Raw genomic sequence first — 25,471 nt, forward strand, 5'->3', positions numbered from 1 at the left:
GAAAGAGAAACGAGCCAACAGCGAGAGGCGGAGAGAGAAAGAGAGGGCGAGCGAGACCAAGAGATAGGGTTGGTGGATAGAAGGAGAACGAAGCAGGGGGGGATTGCAGGCCTGAGCCAATACATTTTGTTGTTGTTTTCGTTGTCATGCCGCGCCTTGCAGTGTTGAGGAAGTGGCTCAAGAGGTGCGCAGAACTCCCCGCGTGCACATGGAAGAGGTGCGAGATTGCGATACAGCAGAGGCACAGAGAGATAGCGACAGATGAGGGTTATGGGGGAAAAGGTGAGAGATAGATGCAAATGATAGAGAAACGAGAGAGAGACAGGCGAGAGAGAGACGCAGGTGCGAGAGACAAGTGAGAGAGAAAGGTGAGAGACACAGGTGAAAGAGACAGGTGAGAGAGACAGGTGAGAGATAGACAGAGGCGAGGGAGACAGGTGAGAGAGAGATAGATGCAGGTGAGGGAGAGAGACGACAGAGACGTACAGGTGAGAGGCAGACGAGAGAGAGGTTAGACAGCTGGGAATACAGGTCAGCGAGACACACGCAGGTGAGCGAGAGAGAGAGAGAGACAGGTGAGAGAGAAAGATGAGAGACACAAGTGAGAGAGACAGGTGAGAGAGACAGGTGAGAGACAGACGCAGACGAAGCAGACAGGTGAGAGAGATAGACGCATGTGAGGGACAGAGAGAAGCGACAGAGACGCACAGGTGAGAGGCGGACGAGAGAGAGGTGAGACAGTTGAGACAGCTGGGAATACAGGTCAGCGAGACGCACAGAGGTGAGCGAGAGAGACAGGCGATAGATACACAGGTGAGAGGGGCAGGCGACAGAGATACACTAGTGAGATACCCAGGCGAGCAAGAGATGTGAGAGAGACACAGGTGATTCACAGACTCTCTCTCACACTGACACATGCGCGTGTTAGAGATAGGGGAGCAGTGCAGGACGCCATGGATTTGAAGAGCCGTGGAGTTTCCCGCCTTTTCATCCTTACCCGGGTGAGTCCCCGTGCACGTAGCGACACAGAGACAAAGGAACGCATCTGCGTCACCCCGAGGGCTGTTGCTGTCGCACCTTTGAGAGAGAGAGACGGGGGGGGGGGGTTTACAGTGGGGTTGCAGGAATGGTCAACACGATGGCACCGGAGCTCGGAACGCGCCTCTTTGAATCATTCCGCGTGCTTGTTGGACCGTGCGTGGGTTTTTTTGTTGTGCGGCCGGTTTCTTGTTGACCCCCCGACCCGAACCTGAGATTTAGCCACGATGAAAAATAATGTTTACTTTACCAGGTTAAATCCACAGAGTGCCAGAGACCTATACATGACCATAGATACCGATGGATACTCACAGAAACAAACAGAGACCCACAGACACCCATCGAGACCCATGCTAAATCTAAACGATGTTTTATTTTACCAGTTAAGGCCACTAAGCTACGTAGCTCAGAAGCGACCTGGCCATCACAAAATGATAGTAGCTCAACGAAGTGACTTATCATCACGTGGAAATTACAGACGCCTGGAGACCCATAGAGATCCATAGACTAAACTAAACTATTTTATTATTTTACACGCTTTTATTAACTCACTCCGTCTGTTGTCGTATCCGTTAAAACTATTGTAATTTAATTTTTACCCACTTCCCAATGTGCTATCGACTGCAAACTTGGTATACTTATGTCATACTGATGACAAGACTTTATTCTATCATGAAAAAATAAAAAAATAAAAATTTTAAACATTTTACACGCTTTTATTTAACTCACTCTGTGTTGTCGTATCCTCAAATATTGTAACTCAACTTCAACAGTCTTCCCAATGTCGTAGCGACTGCAAACTTGGTATAGGTATGTCATATACTAATGACAATACTATATTCTATCATTAAAAATAAAATACAAATATTTGTAAACAATATTTTTTACGGGTCTAATTGTCCACGCTCAACTCACGTTGCTTGTAAATCACCACCATATGGCAAGCTGTGAGGCCACTTCCTGGAGTCGTGGAGTTCTGCCATTACGAGTACGGTACATTTCATTAAAGCGTGTTTAAAAAAAAGTATTTTTTAAATATTTTATTAGTATTGGACCAGGTAAGGCCCCACCCAGCTATGTAGTTTTTTTCAGAAGCGACCCGGCCACATTCATAGCAGCTCAGCGAAGTGGCTGATATCATCATCGCGTGGAAATGTGTTGCAGCAGACAAATATCTCTGAATGCGTGGTGATGTTGATTCCAAATGTGGAGGGGGGAAACCCCGGAGAATCCGGAGACAAATCCACGCGACCACGGGGAGAGAGACGCCCGCAAACTCCGAATATACAGCAGCAGGGGTCAGGGTCGGGATCGAACCCAACGTACCTCTTGCGTAAGGGGCCGTCCATAAATGACATCACGCGATTTTGGCGTATTTTTGATCCCCCCCCCCTTCGTCACACGACGTCACAAAAAGTCAGACCCCCACTCAAAGCTCTGCCCCCCCCACCCCCCCCCCCCCCCAAAATAAAAAAAATTCAAATCGCTTTAAACTATTGTCATTGTAGTGGGTATTTAATGTGGCGCTGGAGAACATTTTATAAAAAAGTATATTTAATTAAGTATTGTCTATATTTATTTAAAGTTGCGCATTTTTACGTGACGTCACATTTCTCAACCCCCCCCCCCCATCATCACACATAGTCACAAATGTCTGACAACCCCCCCCCCTAGATGCGTGACGTCCTTTATGGACGGCCCCCTATCTACATACAAAAACAAAGATCCACCATCACCCCCATCCTCCATTAAGCCTCAACGGCTACCGCCGCGGAATGCGGGCAGCTTTGTTCCGCGTGGAACCTCTGGCCCTGGTGGTGACACGGCGGCTCGTTAAGTGAAAATAATCGCTGGATAAACAAATCTGCGCCCCTATCCCCCCAACCCCCCAACCCTAAATTACGCTGGGGGCCTCGGTTTATCTCCGGCTCCTCCTCCCCCTCCTCCCACGCGGCTGCGCTCGACGAATTTTTGCGACGAAGGCTCCTTAAATGAAAATAATCGCGTGATAAATCAATCTGCCCCCCCCATCCCCCCAACCCTAAATGGCCCTGGGGGCCTCGGTTTGTCTCCCGCAGTTCCTCCTCCTTCTCCCCCCACTCATCCTCACCTCCGCCCACGCGGCTGCGCTCGACGGACGATGCGCCCGAGGCTTCTTCACAACACGGAGCGGCCTCTGCTGCACCCTCTGCCCCGCAGGTGAGCGAAACGGACTCTTTACTTGATATAGCAAGCGTGCTGTGACGGTTCCACCTGAAGACGGAAGCTTGTGTTGCCTCCGAAACGTCGTGATTTATTATTTGATTTATATTATTTCCTCTATTATTTGTATTACTTATATTTTTATTATTTATTTTTTACTACGTGACTTTACCGAAAAAACCTAAGAGTATGAATCCTTGCAGTCACGAAAGCTTCAAATCTGGACGTGTCTCTGCCAGACGCACGGGTGGTTCTCCTTTCACCACTTTTTTTTTCTGCAGCCTTTGCAACCCCCCCCCCCTTCGGGTTCTCGATTTGTGAAACAAAAATTAAGGGATAATGTCAATAAGGGGCCGTCCATAAATGACGTCACGCACCTAGGGGGGGTAAGACATTTGTGACGATGTGTGACGATGAGGGGGGGGGGGTTGAGAAATGTGACGTCACATCAAAATGCACAACTTTAAATAAATATAGACAACACGTTCTACTTAATTTTTTAATAATACTCTTGGAGACGGCTTGTGGAATCGGTCCTTTTATTTACTTATTTCAGTTCACAAGCACTCCCCGTTGCTGGCAGGCAACGGGAAGTGGGCAGACAGATCGCAAGAGACGCACCACCACGTGGCACCCGGAGCCCCGCTCGCGCGTGGCCCCTCTCTCTCGTGGCCCCTCTCTGATCGTCTGATCACGTGTCCCTCGTCTCTTCCCTTATTTAATGCCTGGGTCACGTGGTACGCTCCAGCCAATCCTTAATAGCCTGCGCTGAATGTTCCAGATTCCCCATCAACTCCCGGGACCACGCCCCTGACTTGTCTTCCCATTGGCTGAGGCCAAGACCAATCACCCTAGCTGACATCCCTCGATCACGCCAGGGCCATGCTTCCAGGCTCTCCCCCCATTGGCTGTAGAGCAGGACCGGCAGAGCCGATCACCACGTGAGCCGGACATAGGCTCTCATTACAAATTAAATAGACTTTTTAACAAAGGTTTTCTTCTACAAGATCAGAGTGCAGCGCCACATTAAATACGCACTACAGTGACAATAGTTTAAAGCGATTTGGGGGCAGAGCTTTGTGACGTCATATTTGAGGGGGGGGGGGGTCTGACTTTTTGTGACGCCGTGTGACAAAGGGGGGGGGGTCAAAAATCGTCCAAAATCGCCCAAAATCGCGTGACGTCATTTATGGACGGCCCCTAAACACGTAGGGGTTTGACGTAACTCAGCGTAGTTGTAACTCGCGTGTCTCGTACTTCATTCGTGTTGTCGATGATTTAACTTCCAAAAGAAATCCTTCTGGCCATGTCTCGCACCACCCCCCCCCCCCCCCAGAAAGGGCATCTCGCACCCTTAGGGTAAGAACCACTGACCTACAACAGCAGCAGCAGCCGTAGCAGAAGCAGCATCAGAACAGCAGCAGCAGCAGTATCACCAGAAGATGCAGCAGCATCAGAGTAGCAGCAGCAGCCACCGTTCGTCCCACTCAGTTGGAATGTGTGAAAGGCTCTCCCTGATGCTGCTGCTGGCAAGAGGAGGTCACGAGACATGGCCCAGGTGCCGTGGGTTATACTGCTGTGCCAGGCTAGGTGCAGGAGGAGGTTACGGAACACCCCCAGGTAACATGGGTTGTCTGAGATGACCGGCAGATGCACACATTGTGCTCGCTCAAGTTCCCACCTAGCTGCGTTTTATCCACGCGGCACTCTGCTCATTGTTGTGAGCATCGCTCCTCCGCTATTGCTGGAGGGCGACTGCCTCGAACTGTCCAATAGCCTAAGAGTGCCGAAAGTTGGCAAATGGCCTCTTTCGGTATAGTTTTTCTTTTGGCCGAAGCCAAAAAGTTTACTTTTGGTTTACTTTCAATTTTGGCCGAAAGTAAATTTTTAACTTTCGGTTTACTTTCGGTTTCGGCCGAAAGTACATTTTTAACTTTCAGTTTATTTCCGGTTTCGGCCGAAAGTACATTTTTTACTTTCGATCTGGTTTCGTTTTTGGCTGAAACTAGAAATTAAGTTTCGGTCGGCCTCTATAGGCGAGGTAGTTAACATCTCGTAGGGTCGGGATCGAACCCACGACCTCCTCCATACCAGGCGAGGTATTTAACATCTCGCCGGGTCAGGATAGAACCCACGACCTCTTGCATACCAGGTTAAGGTAGTTAACATCTCGCCACCGTGCCGCCTGTCTCCAAGCCCACAGCCCTTCCCTTGCATTCTCTCCACCACCCCCATCCCTCGTCGTTTATTGATTAATTACCGCAATGTGTTCCCATCACACGATCACCCCCCCGCCGACCCCACCCACCCCACCCACCCCACAGGCACTTACAAAGCGAGCGACTGTGCGAGCGATGGGAGACCGGCTCTGTGCGAGATCTGCTCTCAAGGGACTTTCACGGACCACCCGCACAACGAGACCCGATGCTCAGAGTGCAGGCGATGCGGACCAGGTAATGGCTGGGGCCACCACCACCATCACCGCCACCACCACCGCCACCACCACTGCCCTCACTGCCACCACCGCCACCACCAACGCCGCCATCACCGCCACCACCGCCACCACCGCCACCACCAACGCCGCCGTTACCGCCACCATTGCCACCACCACTGCCCTCACCGCCACCACTGCCACCACCAATGCCACCGTCACCACCGCCGCCACCACCGCCGCCACCAACGCCGCCAGCAGCAGCGTCATCCTCGTCATCGTCACCACCAGCATCAAAACCACTAGCAAGCATCGTGGTCGCGTGAGGAGGAACCCACGGTACCGGCCGCTAGGAGATGTTAACTCCCTCGCCTGGTATACAGGAGGATGTGTGTTCGATCCCGACCCTGACGCTTGCTGCTGCTGTATATTTGGAGTTTGCGTCTCTCTCACTCTTCAACACACCGATGGGCTAAAGTAGTGAACTATTTGTCTTTTGTCAACGTGACACTTTTTTGCTGATTGGCCGTGTCGGGTAGTGGAGGGTTACGACACATTTACGGGTCCTCCGGTTTTTACCCTCCACATTTAGAATCATACGTCACACGTTTCAAGAGTACTTGGCTGCTGTTATAAATTTCCACACGGCGATGATGATGATATCAGCCACTTCCTTGAGCTGCTATAATTTGTGACGGCCAGGTCGCTTCTGAAAAATATCTATACAGCAGCTGAGTGGGGCCTTACCTGGTAAAATACAACGAAAAATTTGTTTTTTTGTTGTAAAATGAGCGGGACGGCAACGGCGGCCGCGCGAGGGGCTGGCGCCGATTATCCAAGCTCTGCGGTCCTCTGTTTATGAAGGTGTTCTCGGCCAACCCTTTTGCCGTTCCGATGACGCACCTGCTGCTTATGGCTACGTCATCAAATATCGTTATCGGTACACCGAGGCTCGCGTGGTCTGGCGCGGTTTTTTGCCACCGGCTATCACAGAGCTGCGGTTGTGGCGGTCGTGTAGCTAGGGTTCTCTGCTGTGAGTGACGACGTCTTGATATAAAAACAACAACGGCGCTGCTGCTACGTCTCTCTCTAGATAAAATTAATGCCGAGTCTGCTTTGCATGTTCAGAGATATGGCGGTGAATGGGGACATTCACCACCCATGCACCCTGCGACTTGCGGTCGTCATCGGAATGGGAAAGGGGTTAATACGTGTCCATACATGTGGAAGGAAACCAGAGCACCCGGAGAAAATGTGAGGGAGAAACACTCGATCCAATTTTCAGACAAAACAGCCTTCTCCTGGCATAGCCTGGGGTACAGCTCCTCATCGACGCCTACCCACGGGTAGAAGGGAGTAAGATGGAACAAATGGAGATTAGTCCACACACTTTGAAGGGAGTGCGATGGAACAGATGGGGATTAGTCCACACACTTTGAAGAGAGTGAGATGGAACAGATGGGAATTAGTCCACACAGTTTGCCTTAAAACATTCGTGCGGTGATCCACCAACCCTAGCTGCTGCCATCCACAGTGTGAGGGATCACAGGCGGTCACGTGCAGCAAGCGTAGCCACCACCACCACCAGCACCACCACCATGAGCAGCACCCCCACTACCAGGTCCAACAACAACAACCGCCATTCGCCACTAAGTGGCGGTGACATCTCACGACGCTTATACCAGGCTACGTGCACTTTAAGGCCACGTGAAGTATCGAACGCCCGCTGGCAGGAGGTCACGCGACAGACCCTGCAGGTGCCATGTGTTGTACTGCTGTGCCAGGCTAGGTGCATGAGGTGGAGGTCACGGGACACACCCTGGAGGTGTCATGGATTGACTGAGATGAGTGGCCGATGCACCACCTGTGCCTCCTAGTGTGCCAACTTGCTGTGTTTTAGCCGCCCGATGCCCCGCTTGCACCACCAGCACCAACACCACTGCCACCATCTCCACCTCCATCACCACCACCTGCAGCAGCACCACCACCATCACCGGTGCCACCAGCTCCACCTCCATCACCTCGACCACCACCATGACCACACCAACGCTCATCATCGTGACCAAACCCCAAGACGGACTCTCCTCCACCACCATTTCTCGTTTTCTCCAGATGAGGAGGTGGCCGTGAACTGCTCCGTGGGGCAGGACGCGGTGTGTCGTTGCAAGGAGGGGTCCGTGAGGGATCCCCACTCGCGGCTCTGCACTTCTGGAGGGCCCAATCCAAGCTCAGGCAAGACCATCACCGTGCCTCGAGTATCACAGCCAGGAATAAAAACACACACACACACCAGTGCTGTGCGGTGGCTGTGCATCGTTGCAAGTTGAAGTTATCAGTGTAAAGTGTAACACTTAGTAGGTAGGCTTTCGCAACCAATATCATCCATAATGGAGGTTTGTCTGGGTTGGATCGTGTAAATTTAAATGTGTCGTTCAAACCCGCCACACCTGACACAGCCGATAAGTAATGGGTTTACACTATGAGACATCTCCTTTACCAGTGGCAAAATATAGTAATAGGTTTTTACTCTTTCAACTGGTATAAAAACTGATACCTTTATACAAGGGATCATGTTTGCAATAACTACAACACAAGCAGTCAAAATGCAAACAAAAATTAACAACTCTGATAATGATAATGATATGCACTGTCCTTGAAGTTGATTGGTCCACACCAGAGACAGCTTTTCTTAGAGCCTAGTCTCCATTGGTGTTGGACCAGATGACTCCAAAAGGCGTACAACTCAAAAACAGTGCACTATCAGAGTATTGAGAGCTCGGGGTAAGCATTTACACTCTGAGACATCTCCTTTACCAGTGGCAAAATATAGTAATAGGTTTTTACCCTTTCAACTGGTTATTGCAAACATGATCCCTTGTATAAAGGTATCAGTTTTTGTACCAGTTGAAAGGGTAAAAACCTATTACTACAGTAAGGAGTTTGTCACGTAAACAAAATATGCCAATGCATTACTAGTAAAGCGCTAACCAGTGTGTTGGAGAGTAAACCCACAACATATACAATTCGAGGGCATGTTGTGAGTTTACTATCTAACACACCGGTGTGCTGCACTAGTAAGGAATTGGCACGTTCTGTTTACGTGACAAACCTTACTAATTGGCCATCTCGGGTGATGGCGGATTTAACGACGCATTTATATTTACGCGATCTAACCCAAGCAAACCTCTATTATGGGTTATCAATGTGATCATGTGCAAAAATTGGGCTGGGCTCAACAATAATTACAGCAGGACTATGTGCGTGTGTCTGTGTGCGTGTGTCTGTGTGCGTGTCTGCGTGTATCTGTCTGTGTGTGTGTCTGACTGTGGTACCTGCGCTAATGATGGGAAGGGTGGCCAGGAAATGATTCAAAATCGCGGATAATCCCAAAAGTACAAGCATTTTTCCCCTGATTTCTATGCCAAGAACCCTCTAATATACGTATAAATTATGTTTAAGTTTAAAACAAAATTAGTTTGTTAATGAACAAAAAAAATATCGTGGTAGAGAATAGAGCCAATCGATTATGTGCATGCTCAGTGACGACACTTTCCTGCTCCCAACCAGCAGAAGACTCGGCTCACTGAGTGGATGACAGCAGCAGAACCACAGCCAATCAACATCAGTTAAATTCTGCCCACCCACTCTTTTGTAAAGCTATTACAACTACTGTGCTGTAGGGGCGATCACGTTTGATCTCGGATTAACCGGAGCAACGGTTTAAGCACAATGTGACTTGTAACAAACATTTCCAAGAATAACAATGTTGTATGACTTTTTTTTAGATCATTAATTTGGGCTTAAGGGAAAATCCACGAGTCATAAATTCGCGTGAAAATCTCAGTGTGCACGGTTAATCCGGCGAATCAGATAAACCGCATGCCGGATAATCGAGTCTACTGTACAGGGTAGAGCACAGTCCACGCGATAACACTGGGAGATGATGCGTAATGCAGGCCGAGCAAAGGCTTGCGCAGGGTAGCAGCGGCCAGAAGCATCCAGCAGCATCCCAATGCCCTCGTATTTTTTCTGTTTTCTTTTTTTGCTGCCATCCCAACACACGCCCTGACAGACAACGTAGTCATCATACTGGTGTGCACCATCGTTGCGTTTGGTGTCGTGATCGCCGCCCTCGCCGCCCTTGCCTGGCATTGGAGGAAGCTGATGAATTCTCGTAAGTGGGAGCACCTCCTCCATTGCACCTACAGACGACTGCACCGTCCCCTCTCCTCCCATCGTGAATCCTTGCGAGAGGTTGGGGCGGGGTTGGTGGTGGTGAGACAGGTCGGCTAAATAGACATCAACAACCACAGCAACTGCAGGAACAACAACCACAATAAAAAAAAGTATAAGGTCCCGAGACCGTGATGAGTGGTGGATGAATAATCAAAATAGGTGCTTTGTGTTATCCTTGCCTGACAATAAAATGGGAGGTGGTGTTAAGATGTTCAAACACCAAATAGATTAAACCAGTTTTTTTTTTGCAATGAATCATCAAGTACTGCATTAACCATGCACGGTACTTGTGGTGAACATGCCAACAAATATGGCTCTGATGATAATGTACGCATTGTCTTTGAAATCGATTGGCCTACTACACCAGACTTTTTGACTTTTAAACAACTTTTATTGCCACCAGCAGCAACAGCACTGGAGGCGATTTCAATATGAAATACACAAAGTCACCAGCAAACAAATAAAACAAACGCTATAAATACAAACGTTGTGGCGCTAAATGCACCGCGCACAACACGGAAGAAAAGGCACGTGGTGGTGGTGTTCATCACGTACGGCACGGTGATGAGCGAGCGCTTCAGAAGGTGAACACGAGGGTGCCATCCACGATGGTACAGAGGGCTTTTCCGGCTCAGATAGCAGCCATCTTCATGGCAGAGTCTCACCACCAGTGTCAATTGACCAGAGCACAACGCCTAAAGGTCTTATTTTTCATACGTTGATACTGATAAAACATTTCCCATTGATGAAACCATTTTTTATTTGACCAGGTGTAAGGTCCCACTGAGCTATGTAGCTCTTTATCAGAAGCAACCCTGCCATCACAAATTATATCAAATGATCTCTGATATCATCATCACGTGAAAATTCATAGAATCAGCAAAATCACTCCAAACGCATGATGTTGATGAGTCGGTAATACCCCGCGTTGTTGTTTCTGTCCTCCGGAAAAGTGGGGGGCGACTCCACAACAGTTAAGCACCAGGGGGGTAGGGGGGTCGGTTTATGAAACGCCGAAACAAAATTTCAAAGGTCATCTTCATAAGGGCAATTGCTTACATCTGCAGCAGCGATCAAGACCAAAAAAAACCACCCATCCGCGTCACAACACCGCAGCACCTAAAACTTCTCAGTGGTGATCCACACAACGTTCGAACCCACCTCGCCGCAGGTCACCACGGCGCGTGAAACCGCCAACTCACTCACTCATCCACTCACGCGGCCCATCGGCTGTCCATCGCGGAGGGAGGAGGAGTTCTCCCTGCGCTGCCGGTGGGGACAAGTTCCTCCCCTCTGCCCACATACGTTTAGACGTTTAGCGACGACGGCGACAGCAATGACAAGACGAGTCCATTCCCAGAACCAGCAGCCTCGAGCCCTCAATCTCGGCTCCTTTTATGCTCCCAGCACGGCCTGGCTCCGCCCTGACCGCGCCTCCCTTCTTGAACTCGCTAGCAGATTCCAGGGGCCTCCAGATGGGGTCCTCTGTGACCCTTACCCTAGTTCCTCCGCTCTGCCCACACACCGTGCACATCCTCACCGGCGTGTGGACTGTTTATCCACAACAGTTGCCGCCGCTGTCCACCAGCCGGCGCTATTACACTACATATGAATAAATGTGTGTATTTTAATGTACATATACAGTGACGGAAAAAAGTATTTGATCCCCTGCTGATTTTGTACGTTTGCCCACTGACAAAGAAATGATCAGTCTATTATTGTAATGGTAGATTTATTTGAACAGTGAGAGACAGAATAACAACAAAATCCAGAAAAAACACATGTCAAAAATGTTATAAATTAATTTGCATTTTAATGAGGGAAATAAGTATTTGACCCCTTTGCAAAACATGACTTAGTACTTGGTGGCAAAAACCCTTGTTGGCAATCACAGAGGTCAGACGTTTCTTGTAGTTGGCCACCAGGTTTGCACACAAATCAGGAGGGATTTTGTCCCACTCCTCTTTGCAGATCTTCTCCAAGTCATTAAGGTTTCGAGGCTGACGTTTGGCAACTCGAACCTTCAACTCCCTCCACAGATTTTCTATGGGATTAAGGTCTGGAGACTGGCTAGGCCACTCCAGGACCTTAATGTGCTTCTTCTTGAGCCACTCCTTTGTTGCCTTGGCCGTGTGTTTTGGGTCATTGTCATGCTGGAATTTTAAATGTGGAGGGGAAAACCGGACGACCCGGATAAAAATCCACACGACCACAGGGAGAGAGACATACAGACTTCAAATACTGTATGCAGGTGTCAGGGTGGGGATCGAACCCACTACCGCCTGTAAAACAGGTGAGGTAGTTAACATTTTCTAGCCACTGTGGGACTCGATGTAGAATAGGAACCTTCTCTAGAAGCAGCTAATATGTAGGAGCAGCAGTATGTTGTACAGCAGCAGTTTGTGCTGTGAAGCCTTTCGCTAGGCATCCTCTACGCCTGATATACTTCTGGCTTCCAGCAACAGACACACTTAGAGTGTGTCAGTTTGAGGACCATTGATTAGATGTTTGTATTCGTTTAACAGTACGTATAAAATGTTAAGTCTCTCTTAACTGTGATTCTTAAATGTATTTTTGTGAATGTTTTATGTTAGGTTAGAAACACATGGTCTGAATTTATGTTCAGTTGCCTTGGTAAATAGTAGAGGGCTAAGTTTAGCCAAATCCTGGTTTAGTTGGCTCAAAGGCATGTGGGTTTTGCTCAGGATGTCTCCCGTTTTTTCCCTGCACGTGAACGATACTTATAATAATAATAAATACGCTAATCACGAATCAGGTGACAAACATCGTAAGCATAAAAGTCCCAAAGCAGGCTGCTCTCAGAGATTAGTATAAAGTGATAATGTGATTCATTGTAAATTTTTTTACTGGGTTTAAGACCCACTGCCCGATATAGCTCTTCTTCAGAAGCAACTTGGCTATCACAAATGATAGCTCAATCAAGTGGCTTATCATCATCACGTGGAAATGTATATCAGCAGACAAATACTTTAAACGCGTGATTGTTAAAAATTATAGGGGAAAAACTTGAGGACCAGAGAAAATTACATGCGACCACGGGGACAGAGAGAGATGCAGACTCCAAATATACAGCAGGTGTCAGGGTTGGCATCGAACCCATGACCTCATATATACCAGGCGAGGTAGTTAACATTTTCTAGCCACCGTGGCGCCCAATATGTAATCGAGGCACCGCAAACCTCAATTCTTTGTTCTGCAATGTGTCCACAGGCTCTGGTCGTGAAGAGGGGACCCGACTCATTGTAAATATCTCTGGGACTCAGGTAACGTGGAGGCAACATTGACACCAGTAGCAGCTCAGCTCTCCAGCACCATGTGTGGTGTCTCCACCAATCTTTTAAACCGATGGCACAATTGTACACCACTCGGAAATCACACACGCACAAATTTACATGTAGCCTATGAGGGTGAATCTATGGTTCTGTGGATTTTTCTCTGGGTTTTCCGTTTTTTCCCCTCCACATTAAGAATCAACGTCATGCGTTTAGTGTATTTGGCTGCTATACATTTCCACGTGATAAGCCACTTTGTTGAGCAATAATTTGTGATGCCCAGGTCTCTTTTAAAAAAAGAGCTACATAGCTCAGTGAGGCCTTACCTGGTAAAGTAAAACATAGTTTAGTTGTAGTATTTTCCACTGCACGTAGCCAACTGTGCCAATCGGAGGCACGGCAATCAATGCAAGCATTCTCAATTTAAAATGCTTAAACAAGGTGTGGGTTCGGGATCAAACCCACGACCTACATACCAGGCGAGATAGGTAACATCTTCCTAGCCACCATAACGCCAACGGTGGCGAGGCGGCAGTGACTCAGAAGGGTGCTGGCTCCGGGGATCTGACTTCTGAACCAATGCATAGCAGCCTCAACCAGTTGTGTACCGTGGGCCCCAGCAGCTTGCACCGACTGAGAGTCTCTTGTGTTTCCCCCCCCCCGATCGAAAGCAGGAGGGCGACGACGCCATTGCACCACTGCAGGTGATGAAGAACCACTGGGATGAGCTGAAGGAGTGGGTGGGTGTGAACCCCACCCCTCTGCTGGACTACCTGAGCAACAACCACACGATCACGCGCAGAGTTCACAGCGTGGCCGTAAACAAGGGCGGAGAGGCGTGTGTGGAGTACCTGCTCAACCACTTCATCAACGAGCGAGAGGAAGAGCACCTGAAATTGTGGAACGCTCTCTATGCTGTCAGGAAAAACTACCTGCAGATCTGGAGGATGCTTCAGGAAAACGGTTCGTTGTCCATTGCCCCTGCGCGTAACTAAAGCGTCCGCTGAGGAGTTGCTGGTTGTGGAGTGGATAGGCAGCGTTCGTCCACTAGGGGCGTTGGGGCGTCGCCCAACCAAGAAGCTGGAGATGGGATACTATTTTTTCTAATAAAAAAACATAGTTTTGTTGTATAAAAAAATGATTCTTTCAACATGAATTGCCTAATGAAGATAACATTTTAAGAAACCGCTACAACACAGTCTGGTTTGTGCCTCGGGGAGGTTTCAGGGCGGCTGTGAAGGCGTCCGAGTGAGAGATTTCCCTTCAGTCATTGTGATCACCTTCGCATTTTAGCCACGCCGTTAGCGACCCATTCAGGGTAGTGAAAAAGGAGCCCGTGGTTGTAATGGCGATGTCACAACGCTAGACTGCACTGTGCAAATCTAGCAGGTGAAGGCCTACACTCTTTAGAAGAAAACAACAATCGCGATGGCAGCAGGTGCAGCAAACGAAGAATGTCAAGCAACTGGGTCCTGATCAACCAAACATCTATATAAACCAGCCTTCAGGCGACCGAGGAAAAGCATACGTAAGGACATTTAGCCAGAGCTGGTAGTTATAGGGATGTGCAAAGCAGAATGCACTTTTTTGTTTCCCTTGCCTTGTCTAATTTGTTGAGTCTTGTCAGCTGATCTTTAATTGTTCTTAAGGCTTTTGAAAGCGTCAAAGGGGGTGTGTGGTGTGTATTTGAGGGTCATGGGGACATCATTTGAGTGCTTTGTTGTTTTGTTGTCGTATTGTTTATAAATAATTACCGTTGGGAGATAAGACAGTTGTGTGACTTTCATGGGAAGGCCAATCACATGACGAGGTTATTCTAAATTATAACACAATCTTTTCAGAGGTCACTCACAACAGCCCCAACCTGTTGGAAATGTCACGAGCCGCTACTGGAAGTGGAGTGCCTTTTTCACTGGTGACGAGGCGCCTCTCACGTAGAGGCTGCAGGGTGCCATACACAGCAAAAAAATAAAACAGAAAATAGAATCGTACTATGTATATTAGAAAAAACTAGTTTTACTGGCTGGCTGGCTTGCTGGATGGAACGTGGATGGGCGGGCAAGTGCGCGGTGGTGGTCGTCACCGAGTGCATCTGTGTGACGACATCAATCGCGTTGTGCAACGTTTGGAGCTGCACAGATGGAAATAGATGGCAATTAGTCCACCTGCCGAACCACCGTGATCTTCCACGAAGCTGCTCAAACCATGGACAGCAGCAGATGGAAGGGCTGTCCACTACAGCTCGAAGGGCTGTCCACTATCGCTGGAATCTTAATGAAGCCTCTGATGGTCCTATATCCTGATTTTATATTGAATTTTGCAGCATTTTGGTGATTCCTGTTGGAACTTACAGATCGTCTATAGTGGGACTTGAACCCATCCACAGCGCGCCGTGATCTAAGTGTCGAGCACGATGACCACCAAACCTACCACACGGTCACATTCTGCGACCTGCCTTTACATAGCGTGTTTCTGTCACTGCAGGGGATGCGGTGCAGGCCATTTCAAAATCCAGGCCACAGCTGATCGCCTGGATCGGCAAGAACCCGCGGCACCTCCGTCTGCAACTCATCAACCAGTCGCTGATAACAAGAGACACGTCGGCCAAAGTGAGGGTGGCGCAGAGTGACGAGCAGGTGGCTGAGATCCTGCTCGACTTCTACGTTGGCCGAGGCAACGACGACTGCGAGAAGCTGCTGTTCGCGCTGTATGCAGTAAAGAACGAGTACCCCGAGGTCAAGCGGTGGCTGAACTCTCTGAGTGAGTGAACTTTCGAAATATCGCGTGCACCGTGACTGTGTTCCAGCTGACCATGAGACGCCGTCGATGACGTGTGATGTGGAAGCGTTTGCCGATTAACAAGATGGTCCCCATTGCTATAGGGATTTGTAATTCTCACCCCTGCAGACTCTGGCGAATTGGGAATTCACCTCATGAAAGATAATTTTTAGTTTTCACCAACAGCCATTTTTTGGTGAAAATTCGAACTGGGGATTGGCAGAAGCTGCGCTCACTTATTATACGAGATTCCATGAACGGCAATAATATAATTACAAAAACGCATTTTCTGTTTGACTGCTTTCCAGCTGACTTCATTAAGACGTCATCGATGAGTGTCTGTGCTCGCGTGATGCAAAAAGCGATTGTGGGGGCAAAAAAATAAATGCATTTTTTCCCCTCGCCATAGTATCGTCAATTTCTCACTCCTCGTCGGGAAATGCAGACTTTTATTAAATGGGAATGGACCCCGTGCACTCACAGCAATTATTTCTGAAAATTAAAACCAGAAACGGCAACTATAGAATAATGTACAATCATTGTCTCTGCTAAATAACATTTAAGCAACTCCTCTGCCACAAACATCCTTATCATCATCATACATTTGCGTTTTTGTTACCTTTTCTTCTCTGGGTCTCTGTGGGGTTTGCTTTATGGGCCATAGTTTGGGTTTCATGGCCACAATCGCACTACCGTTGTAATTATATTTACATTCATGAACGTGATGTGGTGCAGCATCGGCCATTTGATGTCCTGACGCGGTTTATGGTGCCACCAGTGGCTATGAGGAGGAGGTTAATGGAGGAATGTTAAAGCCAGGAGGGTGGTGCAATGCGTTGGGGGGGGGGTCTGAAAATTAGGTTTTTATTATTCCGTAGAGTCCACGTTGCTCCCACTCGCTGTGTGCGGTGCAACACAGCGGGTTTGTCGAATTGGAAAGGGTCAGCCCTTGCCATCGCAGTGTAACTGAACGGTCACCAAAGCGAGCGACGTCAAACACTAAGACTCAAGACTGTTGTCCAAATGAATTGAGAGTGAGTTCGTTTGATATCAGTTTCGTGGTTTTTCTAGATAGCAACTACAGTGGCTCCCTCGTTTGACGATATTAATCGTTTCCACGAATACCATCGGCCTTTGAAATTATCACGTAGGCTTTCCCGACCAATATCATTCATAATATAGATGTTTTTGGAATAGATCGCGACAGGAGTTACCAGAACAATGTGCATGCATAATGTACATTGATTACCATATGAATAATGCAACTGGAAATGGAAAACCCATTGTAATGTATTTGCATTCATTAATCTCCCCCCACCCTCTTTGCACGTCAAAGGCTCACAAGTGATGTCATCACTTCTACCCCTCTAAGGAATGAAACAGGAGGATTTCTCCACAAATATGGCTGTTGCCTGATGAAGCTAGTTGTAATTACAATTGTACTCAGATTGTACATGTTGTGGATTTCCTCTCCAATCTACCAGTGTGCTGTACTAGTAAATAATTGCTATGTTCTGTTTACATGACACTAAACCTCACTAATTGGCTGTGTCGAGTGGTGGCAGGTTTAATGACACAACATTTATATTTATGCGATCTAACCCAAAAAACCTATATGATGGATTTAAATTATTGTTAATCGAATTTAGGAAACGCACGTTAAAGGCACACTCATTGTTTTTCCCCACTTTTTGTCTTTCTTCACATTAATTGTATGGGGGCCATTGTTCTTATTTAACATTTAAGTGAAAAAAACCACTAAGTGTTGAAGAGAGCTGTCTCCATAAGCAGCGCAACATTAAAACATTGACAAACTTAGCATCCAGTTGCTCTCAAAACAGCTCGTAAAATGGGTGGCCACTGATTGGCTGAGGTCTGCCGCCGTGTCCACTTAGGAGCAGCTCCGATTGGCCGAAATTGGCGGTCCGCGTGGTATCATAAAACACGCACACACACGCATCGTTAATCGAAAATGTATCGTTAATGAGAAACAATCGTGGACCCCATTGGGAGGAGGATATCGTTAATCGATGGTGTCGTAAAACGAAGGACCACTGTATTTTTGTAGTTTTTCTGTTGTATTACTGTTGTATTTCTGTAGTATATCTATTGTGATTGAAGATCGGAAAAACCCGACGACCTCGCTGCCTTTCAGGATTCTTCAAGAGGCTCTTGACCAAGTTCCCGAGGTTTTTGGCCACGACCAAGGACAATGGCTTACACAACCAAATCCGCTTCAACAAGGCGAAGATCTGTGAAGCTATAATGCATGACCTGGAACGGCTGCTCAGCTACCTCGAAAAGAGAAATTACTTCAGCAAGACGGTCACAGCGGTACGTGTTTTATGGCTCCCGTGGAACGAGGCAAAGACGGGCTTAACCTGCAGCACCGCTGAGATCCTTGCTCTGGGGCGCCACGGTGGCTAGGAGATGTTAACTCCCTCGCTTGGTAGAAAGAAGATCGATGATTATATCCCGACTCTGACGTCTGCTGTTGTATATTTGGAGTTTGTGGTGTCTTTCTCTCTGTAGTGGTCACGTGGATTTTTATCCGGGTTCTCCGGTTTTCCCCTCCACATTTAGTATCAAATTCACGCGTTTAGAGTATTTGGCTGGCTGCTATCAATTTCAACGTGATGATAAGCCACTTCGTTGAGCTATCATTTGTGATGTCAGGTCGCTTCTGAAAAAAAGAGCTGTATAGCAGCTCAGCAGGACCTTACCTGGTAGAATAAAAACAAAACAAAAACGTGATAGAATCCATGGTTCTCACCTGAGATTGTTCAGTTACCACCATGTGTAACAAATTATGAATTCATAAAATAAAACGAATCATTCTGTCTGCATGGATTAATACACTCGTTCACACTGGCAAGTCTTTAATGATGAGAAAAACAGACCATTGAATGATTTCCTCTGCAGCAAATAGACACAGGATATACGAGCACGGTTTTATGATCAAATGGGTTCACGAGAAATGTTTTTAAACTCATCAGCGAGCTGAAATGGTGTAATTTGGCGAGTTAAATGCTTGTACGCGTGACAATTAATTTGGTATGGTGTCGGATGGTGGTGAGTGGGGGGGTCTATACGACACAAAATCGGTCAGATCATTACGTGGCCTAACTCAAAACCCGATTATCAATTTCATAGAGTTCAGTTCTAAAGGTTGTGGCAAGAGAGATTATTGATGGAATGGAAAGCAACATGTTAATTTGAAGGTGTTGCAGGGTTTGATGGATATTTATTTTCACACGGACCCTTTCCTGTTCTGATGACGTCCGTGTACGTCATCCATTTTTTATCTGATTCTGTACCGATGAGGTAGTGTAACGTCATCACATTTTTTCTTCCAATTCTGTTCCAATGACGTACTACGTGTACGTCGTTGGAACGGAACTGGAAGAGAAAAGCTGAAATAATGCTATTGGTACCCAGGCTCCCCACAAGGCCATGCGGAAGGGTATGGTGTGACACAGTTTTGGCACCAGACATCGAAGAGAGTGGCAGCAGTCGTGTCGCTATGATTGTCTGGAATGAGTAACAACGTCTTTATAAAAACAAAGGTGCTACTACGCCACTCTCTAAATAAAATTAACCCTGAGCCCGCTTTGCACATTCCGAGATTCAACGGTGAACGAAGACACACCCACCACCCTTGCAACTTGCAAATGTCTCGAGAAATGGAGAAAGGGGTTAATTTGTAGGTGTTGCAGCATCGATAGATCTTCATTGTCGCACTAATGGAGCCCCATGTTATATTTTGCAGGAGATAAGAGACATGGAGAAAAGAAAAGGACTTGAATTGGCGGTGACGCACCTGATAGAGCTCGTTCTGGGAAAAGGCCGAGGAAAGTCCAGGCAGTTCTTGGAGATCCTTTGGCAACTTCAAGCCCAATACCCAAAGATTACCAGCATCTTTGATGAAATGTGATGTTGTGTAGCCGAGTTGATTTATTGAACTGACATTTTACCTCGTGATTTGTTTTTCTCTTTTGAAATCCACTTGTGTCACTAAGAGTTCCTAGTGGATGTTTGGATTCATAAAATACTCATCAAACTAGCACCACTGAGATATTGGATTCAATTCCTCCTCCCTCCTCCTTTCTCCCTCCTCCATACTACCTCCTCTCCCCACTCCTCCCTCCATTTCGCCTAATCCTCCTACACCCCTATTCATCCTCCCGCATAGCAAGGAGTTCATCAGTAATGCTAGTTGATTCACGCTTCTGTTTTACCCCTGTCTGGCACACGAGCGACTTTAAACTCCGGCTCCTCGCCTCTGAGTTCATGATCGAACAATGCATCCATTTTTGCGAAACACACGCAAGATATAGGAATAGAGATATTCTTTTGTAATCATCATTATTATTATGACATTCACATTGAAATTAGTAGCAGAAGACAGCTTCGGGAGTTGCCTTGTGAGTGTTTGAAATGCTGCCTGCGAATGCTCAAAGCGGGGCAGTGGTGTTACTTGGCGATGAGCGGTTTGAGATTGACGGCCAAAGTGGCACAAGCCGGCTCAAAGTATCATCAATGTGCTCACAATGGCCGTGTTTGTTCAATAATGGCCACGTCGAACAGCACTTGAGTCAACATCACTGATATCTGGGTTCCGGCTCTTGGTTCAGGTGGCTCTTTCTCTCTCAGCATCATTAATCACCCGCAAAACGTCACGGTACTCCAATTGTAAATGTCGTAGTTTTCCTCTCCAATACAATGGTTAGTGCTGTACTAGTAACGAATTGGCTTGTTCTATTAACGTGACAAACCTTACTAGTTTGCTGTGTCGGGTGGTGGTGGGTTTAACGACACATTCATATTCACGCGGTCTAACCCAAAAAAAACTGTTATTGATAATATTGATCGCGAAAGCATCCTACTATGTGTTAACTGAAAGAGTGAAGATTTGTATGGGGGGGGGGGCAGGGGGAAGAGGGAGTGGCGGAAAGAGAACATTTTATACATCAATTGATATACACGTGGTCATAGGCGGCGTTTGACTTTATAATTGTGTGTGGGGGGGGGGTGCAGAGGTTCGCTTTGTCCCTCACATTAGGAATGGCATGGTGCATATAATTATATATCCTTGTGTAATAAAGGACTCTGCAGGCGATGTAGGTCTCCGTTTGTCCTTTATTGGGTTCTTGTCTCGCACCCCGCGGCGTCCACGGTCGGACCCGCGCCTCTTCTGCCGTGCACCCCGCGCACGCGTTATGTGCCCCGCACACCCCGCAGCCACACCGCTGCTCCGTGTGCCCCGCACACTCTGCAGCCACACCGCTGCTCCGTGTGCCCCCGCAACTCCGCAGCCACACCGCTGCTCTGTGTGCCCCACGCACTCCTCTAACTCCTCACACCCCGCTAGCTCCTCACCTTCCGCTAGCTACTGCTACCCCACGTACACCGCTGGCCGACGGTGCTGTGACTCCGACCACGTGGCAAATGGCGCCACTCCTCCGCCACCACCCAGCGTGGCTCTCCCCTATTTCCACTCTCTTTCAACTCCCAGATCTCTTCCGGCTCTCATCCTATATTCTCCTTCTCACATGACCCTGACTCCTCCTTCCCGTACTGCCCCTGTCTTCACCCCCACTCATCCCGACTCCCATTGGAGCCGAGGTGAGCAGTGGCTCCTCCCACACGCTCCGTCTATCAGGCTCCGCCTCCCCAATACCCCGGCCCCGTGTAAGTGGCGCGGAGGCAGCACCCACCCTGTCCTTGCTCGCATTACACTGGTATAGGGGAAATTGAGTAAAACAATCCATATGTTTTATGATTCTCCCTTGTGATGGGACTTTGAATGATGAACATTGAGATTTATAAGGGCACAGCGTGACCAATAAGGTCTGAATTTATCTGTAATAAGATAGAGCACTGATACGGGGTTGACAGGTATGCAATTGGGTCAAAGGCAGATGGGGCGGTGCATTAAGACACGAGGAGCTGGGGCTGGAGCAGTGTTGGTGAGTCATGATCTAGGACGATCACATTGCGATTGAACACGTGGGCACACTTAGCCCTGCTCATTGTTCCATCGTGTTGGTGAGTCGGTGGGAATGAATAAACGGGCACTGGTCGTGGCTCTTTAACATCGCCTAGAGGTCAATGGTTGTCCACCTTTTGTTTGGTTACTACATTAATCTGTGACCCACCCCGCCCCCCTTGTTGAATTTAGTTTCTAATGAATAGTTGTACCCCCCTTGCATAACCCAAAGTGGTTCTGAGAAATACATTTAACGAATAATGAACATCACTATTTTAGCCAATGGTCCAATCTGTGAGGTCATCCAAACTTAGCGAAGTAACCAGTGGCGGCTCCTGCAAAATCTCTCAGGGGGGGCAAATGTCTGGATGATTGATAAGGATAAGGTCCACCCATGCAATGGATAAATTAACAGCTTAAGCATGTAAAGGCAACTTCACTTTTTTAATATTAATGAAAAATAAAGTGACTCTTACAATACATCTTGTTTGTTTCTATACTCACTATTAAAACAAACCACTCAAGTTTCTTTTATTAAAGATTCCACTAGGTGGCGACAAATTATATTGTTGGATGAAACGTGCTTACGTATGATGACGTAAGCACGTATGATGACGTAAGCACGTTAGGGCGAGCCCTGCCGGAAGCCATAGAGAATGCATTGCAGCGCCCCCGTTCGAAAAAAAACATCTTTGAATGTAAGTCTATGGGACCACTCGGGGCGATTCTCAGCTGGAGGGAAATCGCCCAAAAAGAGGCGGTACTCCACAGAACGTAGCATGACGCTGATTGGACTATATCCAGAGGCACAGTGACGGCTAGCGTGACTCTGTGGTTGAATGACATTGGTGGTGCGTCGCCCAATCGCCCTAATGAAGAAACCGCCCCTGGAAGTAACTGCAAGCAAATACAAACAAAAATGTCAACGGACACTCTGCACGGGTGACGTAATCTGTTCGCGCTCGCTGGTTACACTTGGAAACCCTGATTGTTTATGATCGATGAGTTTAGAAAGGTATTTTTAAATCATTCTAGGTTACCGTATAGATTTTAATGTTATCGTAGTTATTTTACATTGGCAGATACATACGTGATTATTCACCAATGACTCTCACATATGAGAGAATTTCACACGTATATAAATCACCTTCACATACCATCCCGGGACATTGCCACGTGGTAACCCCGGATGAGAACCACTGGCCTAGATGTTCCCTGAGCTCCTGGTGGCTGAAGAGGGAGTGATAAACAGTGAGTTAATTACACCAGTAGCAAAATATGATAATTGGTTTTTTACCCTTTTATCTGGCAACAAAACTGACACTTTTTTTTACAAGGAGTCATGTTTGCATTGACCACAATACCTGCAGTCGGAATGCAAACAAAAAACATAACTTTGATAATGTATGCACTGTCCTTGAAATTGATTGGTCCACACCTGAGACAGCTTTCCTTAGAGGCTAGTCTCACATGGTGTTGGACCAGATGACGCGCCCAAATGTGCGCCTTTTGGCGTAATCTGGTCCAACACCATGTGAGACGAGGCTCTAAGGAAAGCTGTCTCGGGTGTGGACCAATCTATTTCAAGGACAATGCATATCATTATCAGAGTTATGTTTTTTTTTTTGCATTATGACTGCAGGTATTGTGGTCAATGCAAACATGACTCCTCGTAAAAAAGGTGTCAGTTTTGTTGCCAGATAAAAGGGTAAAAAAACAATTAGCAAACAGTGAGATGTACCGCAAACTCTGCAGTACAAGCGGGGAGCGGCTGGGGTCCCCCTCGGATGACAGAGAGAGAAGTGAAGCAAGCAAAAGCAAGAAGACAAACGCACGGGCGCAATTGAAACCTATGTCAATTTGATTCATTGATAACCACCGCTGTGAACTCGGAGAAGTTCACGGCCAGAAGAACAACACACACAGTGGAGCAACGCATCACACGAGAAACAACCGAGATCCTGGTTGCGGGATCTGGGCATCGAAACGTGTTTGTAATCAGAATCAGAATACTTATCCTGGAGGAATGCAATGGAAATCCATCTCTAAAAGCATTTTCTAACGAAAACGTCTTTGCGTGAGTTTAAATAAAATGGACATTGAAATGCTGAATCCGAATTGTCGTAATCTTTCTGCGGCAGGTGAGGGAGTTCTAAAGGCACCTGGGGATGATCAGAGAGACTGCTCTGTCGGCTTCAGAGCGCAATTAGAACAGAGGCAGCCTCCAGAAGGGCCGTTATATGCCCCAAGAGTATTAATGTGTTCGGCACTAATTATAAATTATAATGTTGTACCGACTCATCCAGGAGAGGGCACACTGAGTCGTACGCTCCTTTCCAGGAGGCTTCTGCATTGATATTTAATGTTAAGACTAGCTTTACTACCCGCCTTTGCCCGAGACTTGGATTCTTGTCTTGGATTAATATACGGCCTACACGGAGGGTGGGGGGATGCGTGACGTCAACAGGCAGATTGCGTAACGCTTCCGCATGCCGGTGACATCACATGTGACGTCACCACTCACTTGCCGTGCAAAATATATCCATTATTGCCCCCCCCCCCCCCCCCAAAAAAAAAAAGTCTATTTTTATACTTTTTGCATTGTGTACAGTCTGGAAGCCACCCACATGCCAAATTTCAAGTTTGTTGCATGTTGGGAAGTATGCTAAACATTTCGAACAGGCACACATTCACAAATTTCCCTTTTTTATATATATAGATGTTTTCAGATAATTCCTTGATGAGTGTTATTGCACTAAATTAGGCAACTGTAATTGTATTTACCCAGGAAATGCCCGCTGAGCGAAATAGCTTTTTTTTCAGAAGGCACCTGGCTGTTACAAATAGCCCAATTAAGTGGCCTATCATCACGTCGAAATATATATCAGACAAATATTCTATACACACAGAGATGCACATAGAGACCCAAAGATACACACATAGACCCAAAGAGATACAGATACCCATACATCCACGCAGAGACCCATAGATAAGCATAGAGACCCAAAGAGACACAGATACCAATAGATACACATAGAGACCCATAAAGGTGCATAGAGCCCTTTAGAGATGTATAGAGATCCATCGACATAAACTATGTTTATTTAACCAGGAGGACTCACTGAGCTATGTAGCTGTTTATTCAGAAGCGACCTAGCTATCACTAATGAAAACGGCTCAACTAAGTGGCTTATCGTGCTCCCAATGGATACAATGGAACAAGGGTGGAGAGAGGAGGGGGTCCTCGTGCTGCCATTGGTTCAACGGGGGCGGGAACGCGTGCGTCTTTGGGAATTTATTGGTGGTAGAGTGCAGAGGGCGGGACAGTGTCTCGCGCTCCCATTGGTTAGAATCGAATGTTGGAGGCAAGGTGTGGGGAATGGTCTCGCACTCCCATTGGTTAGAATGGAGAGTGGAGGCGGGGAGGGGGAATGGTCAACACGCTCCCATTGGTTAGAATGGAGTGGAGGCGGGGAGGGGGAATGGTCTCGCGCTCCCATTGGT

The 25,471-nt window shown here is 47.5% G+C and overlaps 2 protein-coding genes and 1 long non-coding RNA gene across 4 annotated transcripts in view; 1 reads left to right on the forward strand and 2 right to left on the reverse strand.

The window, feature by feature from the left end:
- The window catches only part of LOC144733025 (uncharacterized), a 36,069-nt gene extending 34,989 nt beyond the window's left edge, over positions 1–1,080 (reverse strand). Inside the window, exon 1 of the mRNA XM_078614746.1 lies at positions 998–1,080. The gene's annotated coding sequence lies outside the window, so the exon portion shown is untranslated. The remainder of the gene's footprint in view (positions 1–997) is intronic.
- On the forward strand, positions 76–22,078 carry LOC144733023 (uncharacterized). 2 transcript variants are annotated; one of them, XM_078614744.1, is made up of 10 exons: positions 76–1,001; positions 3,117–3,237; positions 5,565–5,693; positions 7,784–7,903; positions 9,744–9,845; positions 13,139–13,191; positions 13,872–14,163; positions 15,685–15,960; positions 18,134–18,312; positions 19,748–22,078. In XM_078614744.1, the coding sequence occupies exons 1-10, from the start codon at positions 954–956 to the stop codon at positions 19,910–19,912; spliced, it is 1,485 nt and encodes a 494-aa protein (XP_078470870.1). In that variant the 5' UTR covers positions 76–953; the 3' UTR covers positions 19,913–22,078. The 2 variants fall into 2 exon arrangements, with proteins under 2 accessions (XP_078470870.1, XP_078470871.1); XM_078614745.1 differs by having other exon boundaries at positions 13,875–14,163.
- LOC144733027 (uncharacterized) lies at positions 21,100–24,519 on the reverse strand. The gene is made up of 2 exons (XR_013588303.1): positions 23,125–24,519; positions 21,100–22,864 (listed from the first exon to the last, which is right to left on the reverse strand). It is a non-coding gene; the product is annotated as an uncharacterized LOC144733027 (long non-coding RNA).
- Between the last annotated feature and the right edge of the window lie 952 nt (positions 24,520–25,471).

This window comes from Lampetra planeri, chromosome 45 (genome assembly GCF_965212315.1).
Source record: "Lampetra planeri chromosome 45, kcLamPlan1.2.h2, whole genome shotgun sequence".
Taxonomy (NCBI): domain Eukaryota; kingdom Metazoa; phylum Chordata; class Hyperoartia; order Petromyzontiformes; family Petromyzontidae; genus Lampetra; species Lampetra planeri.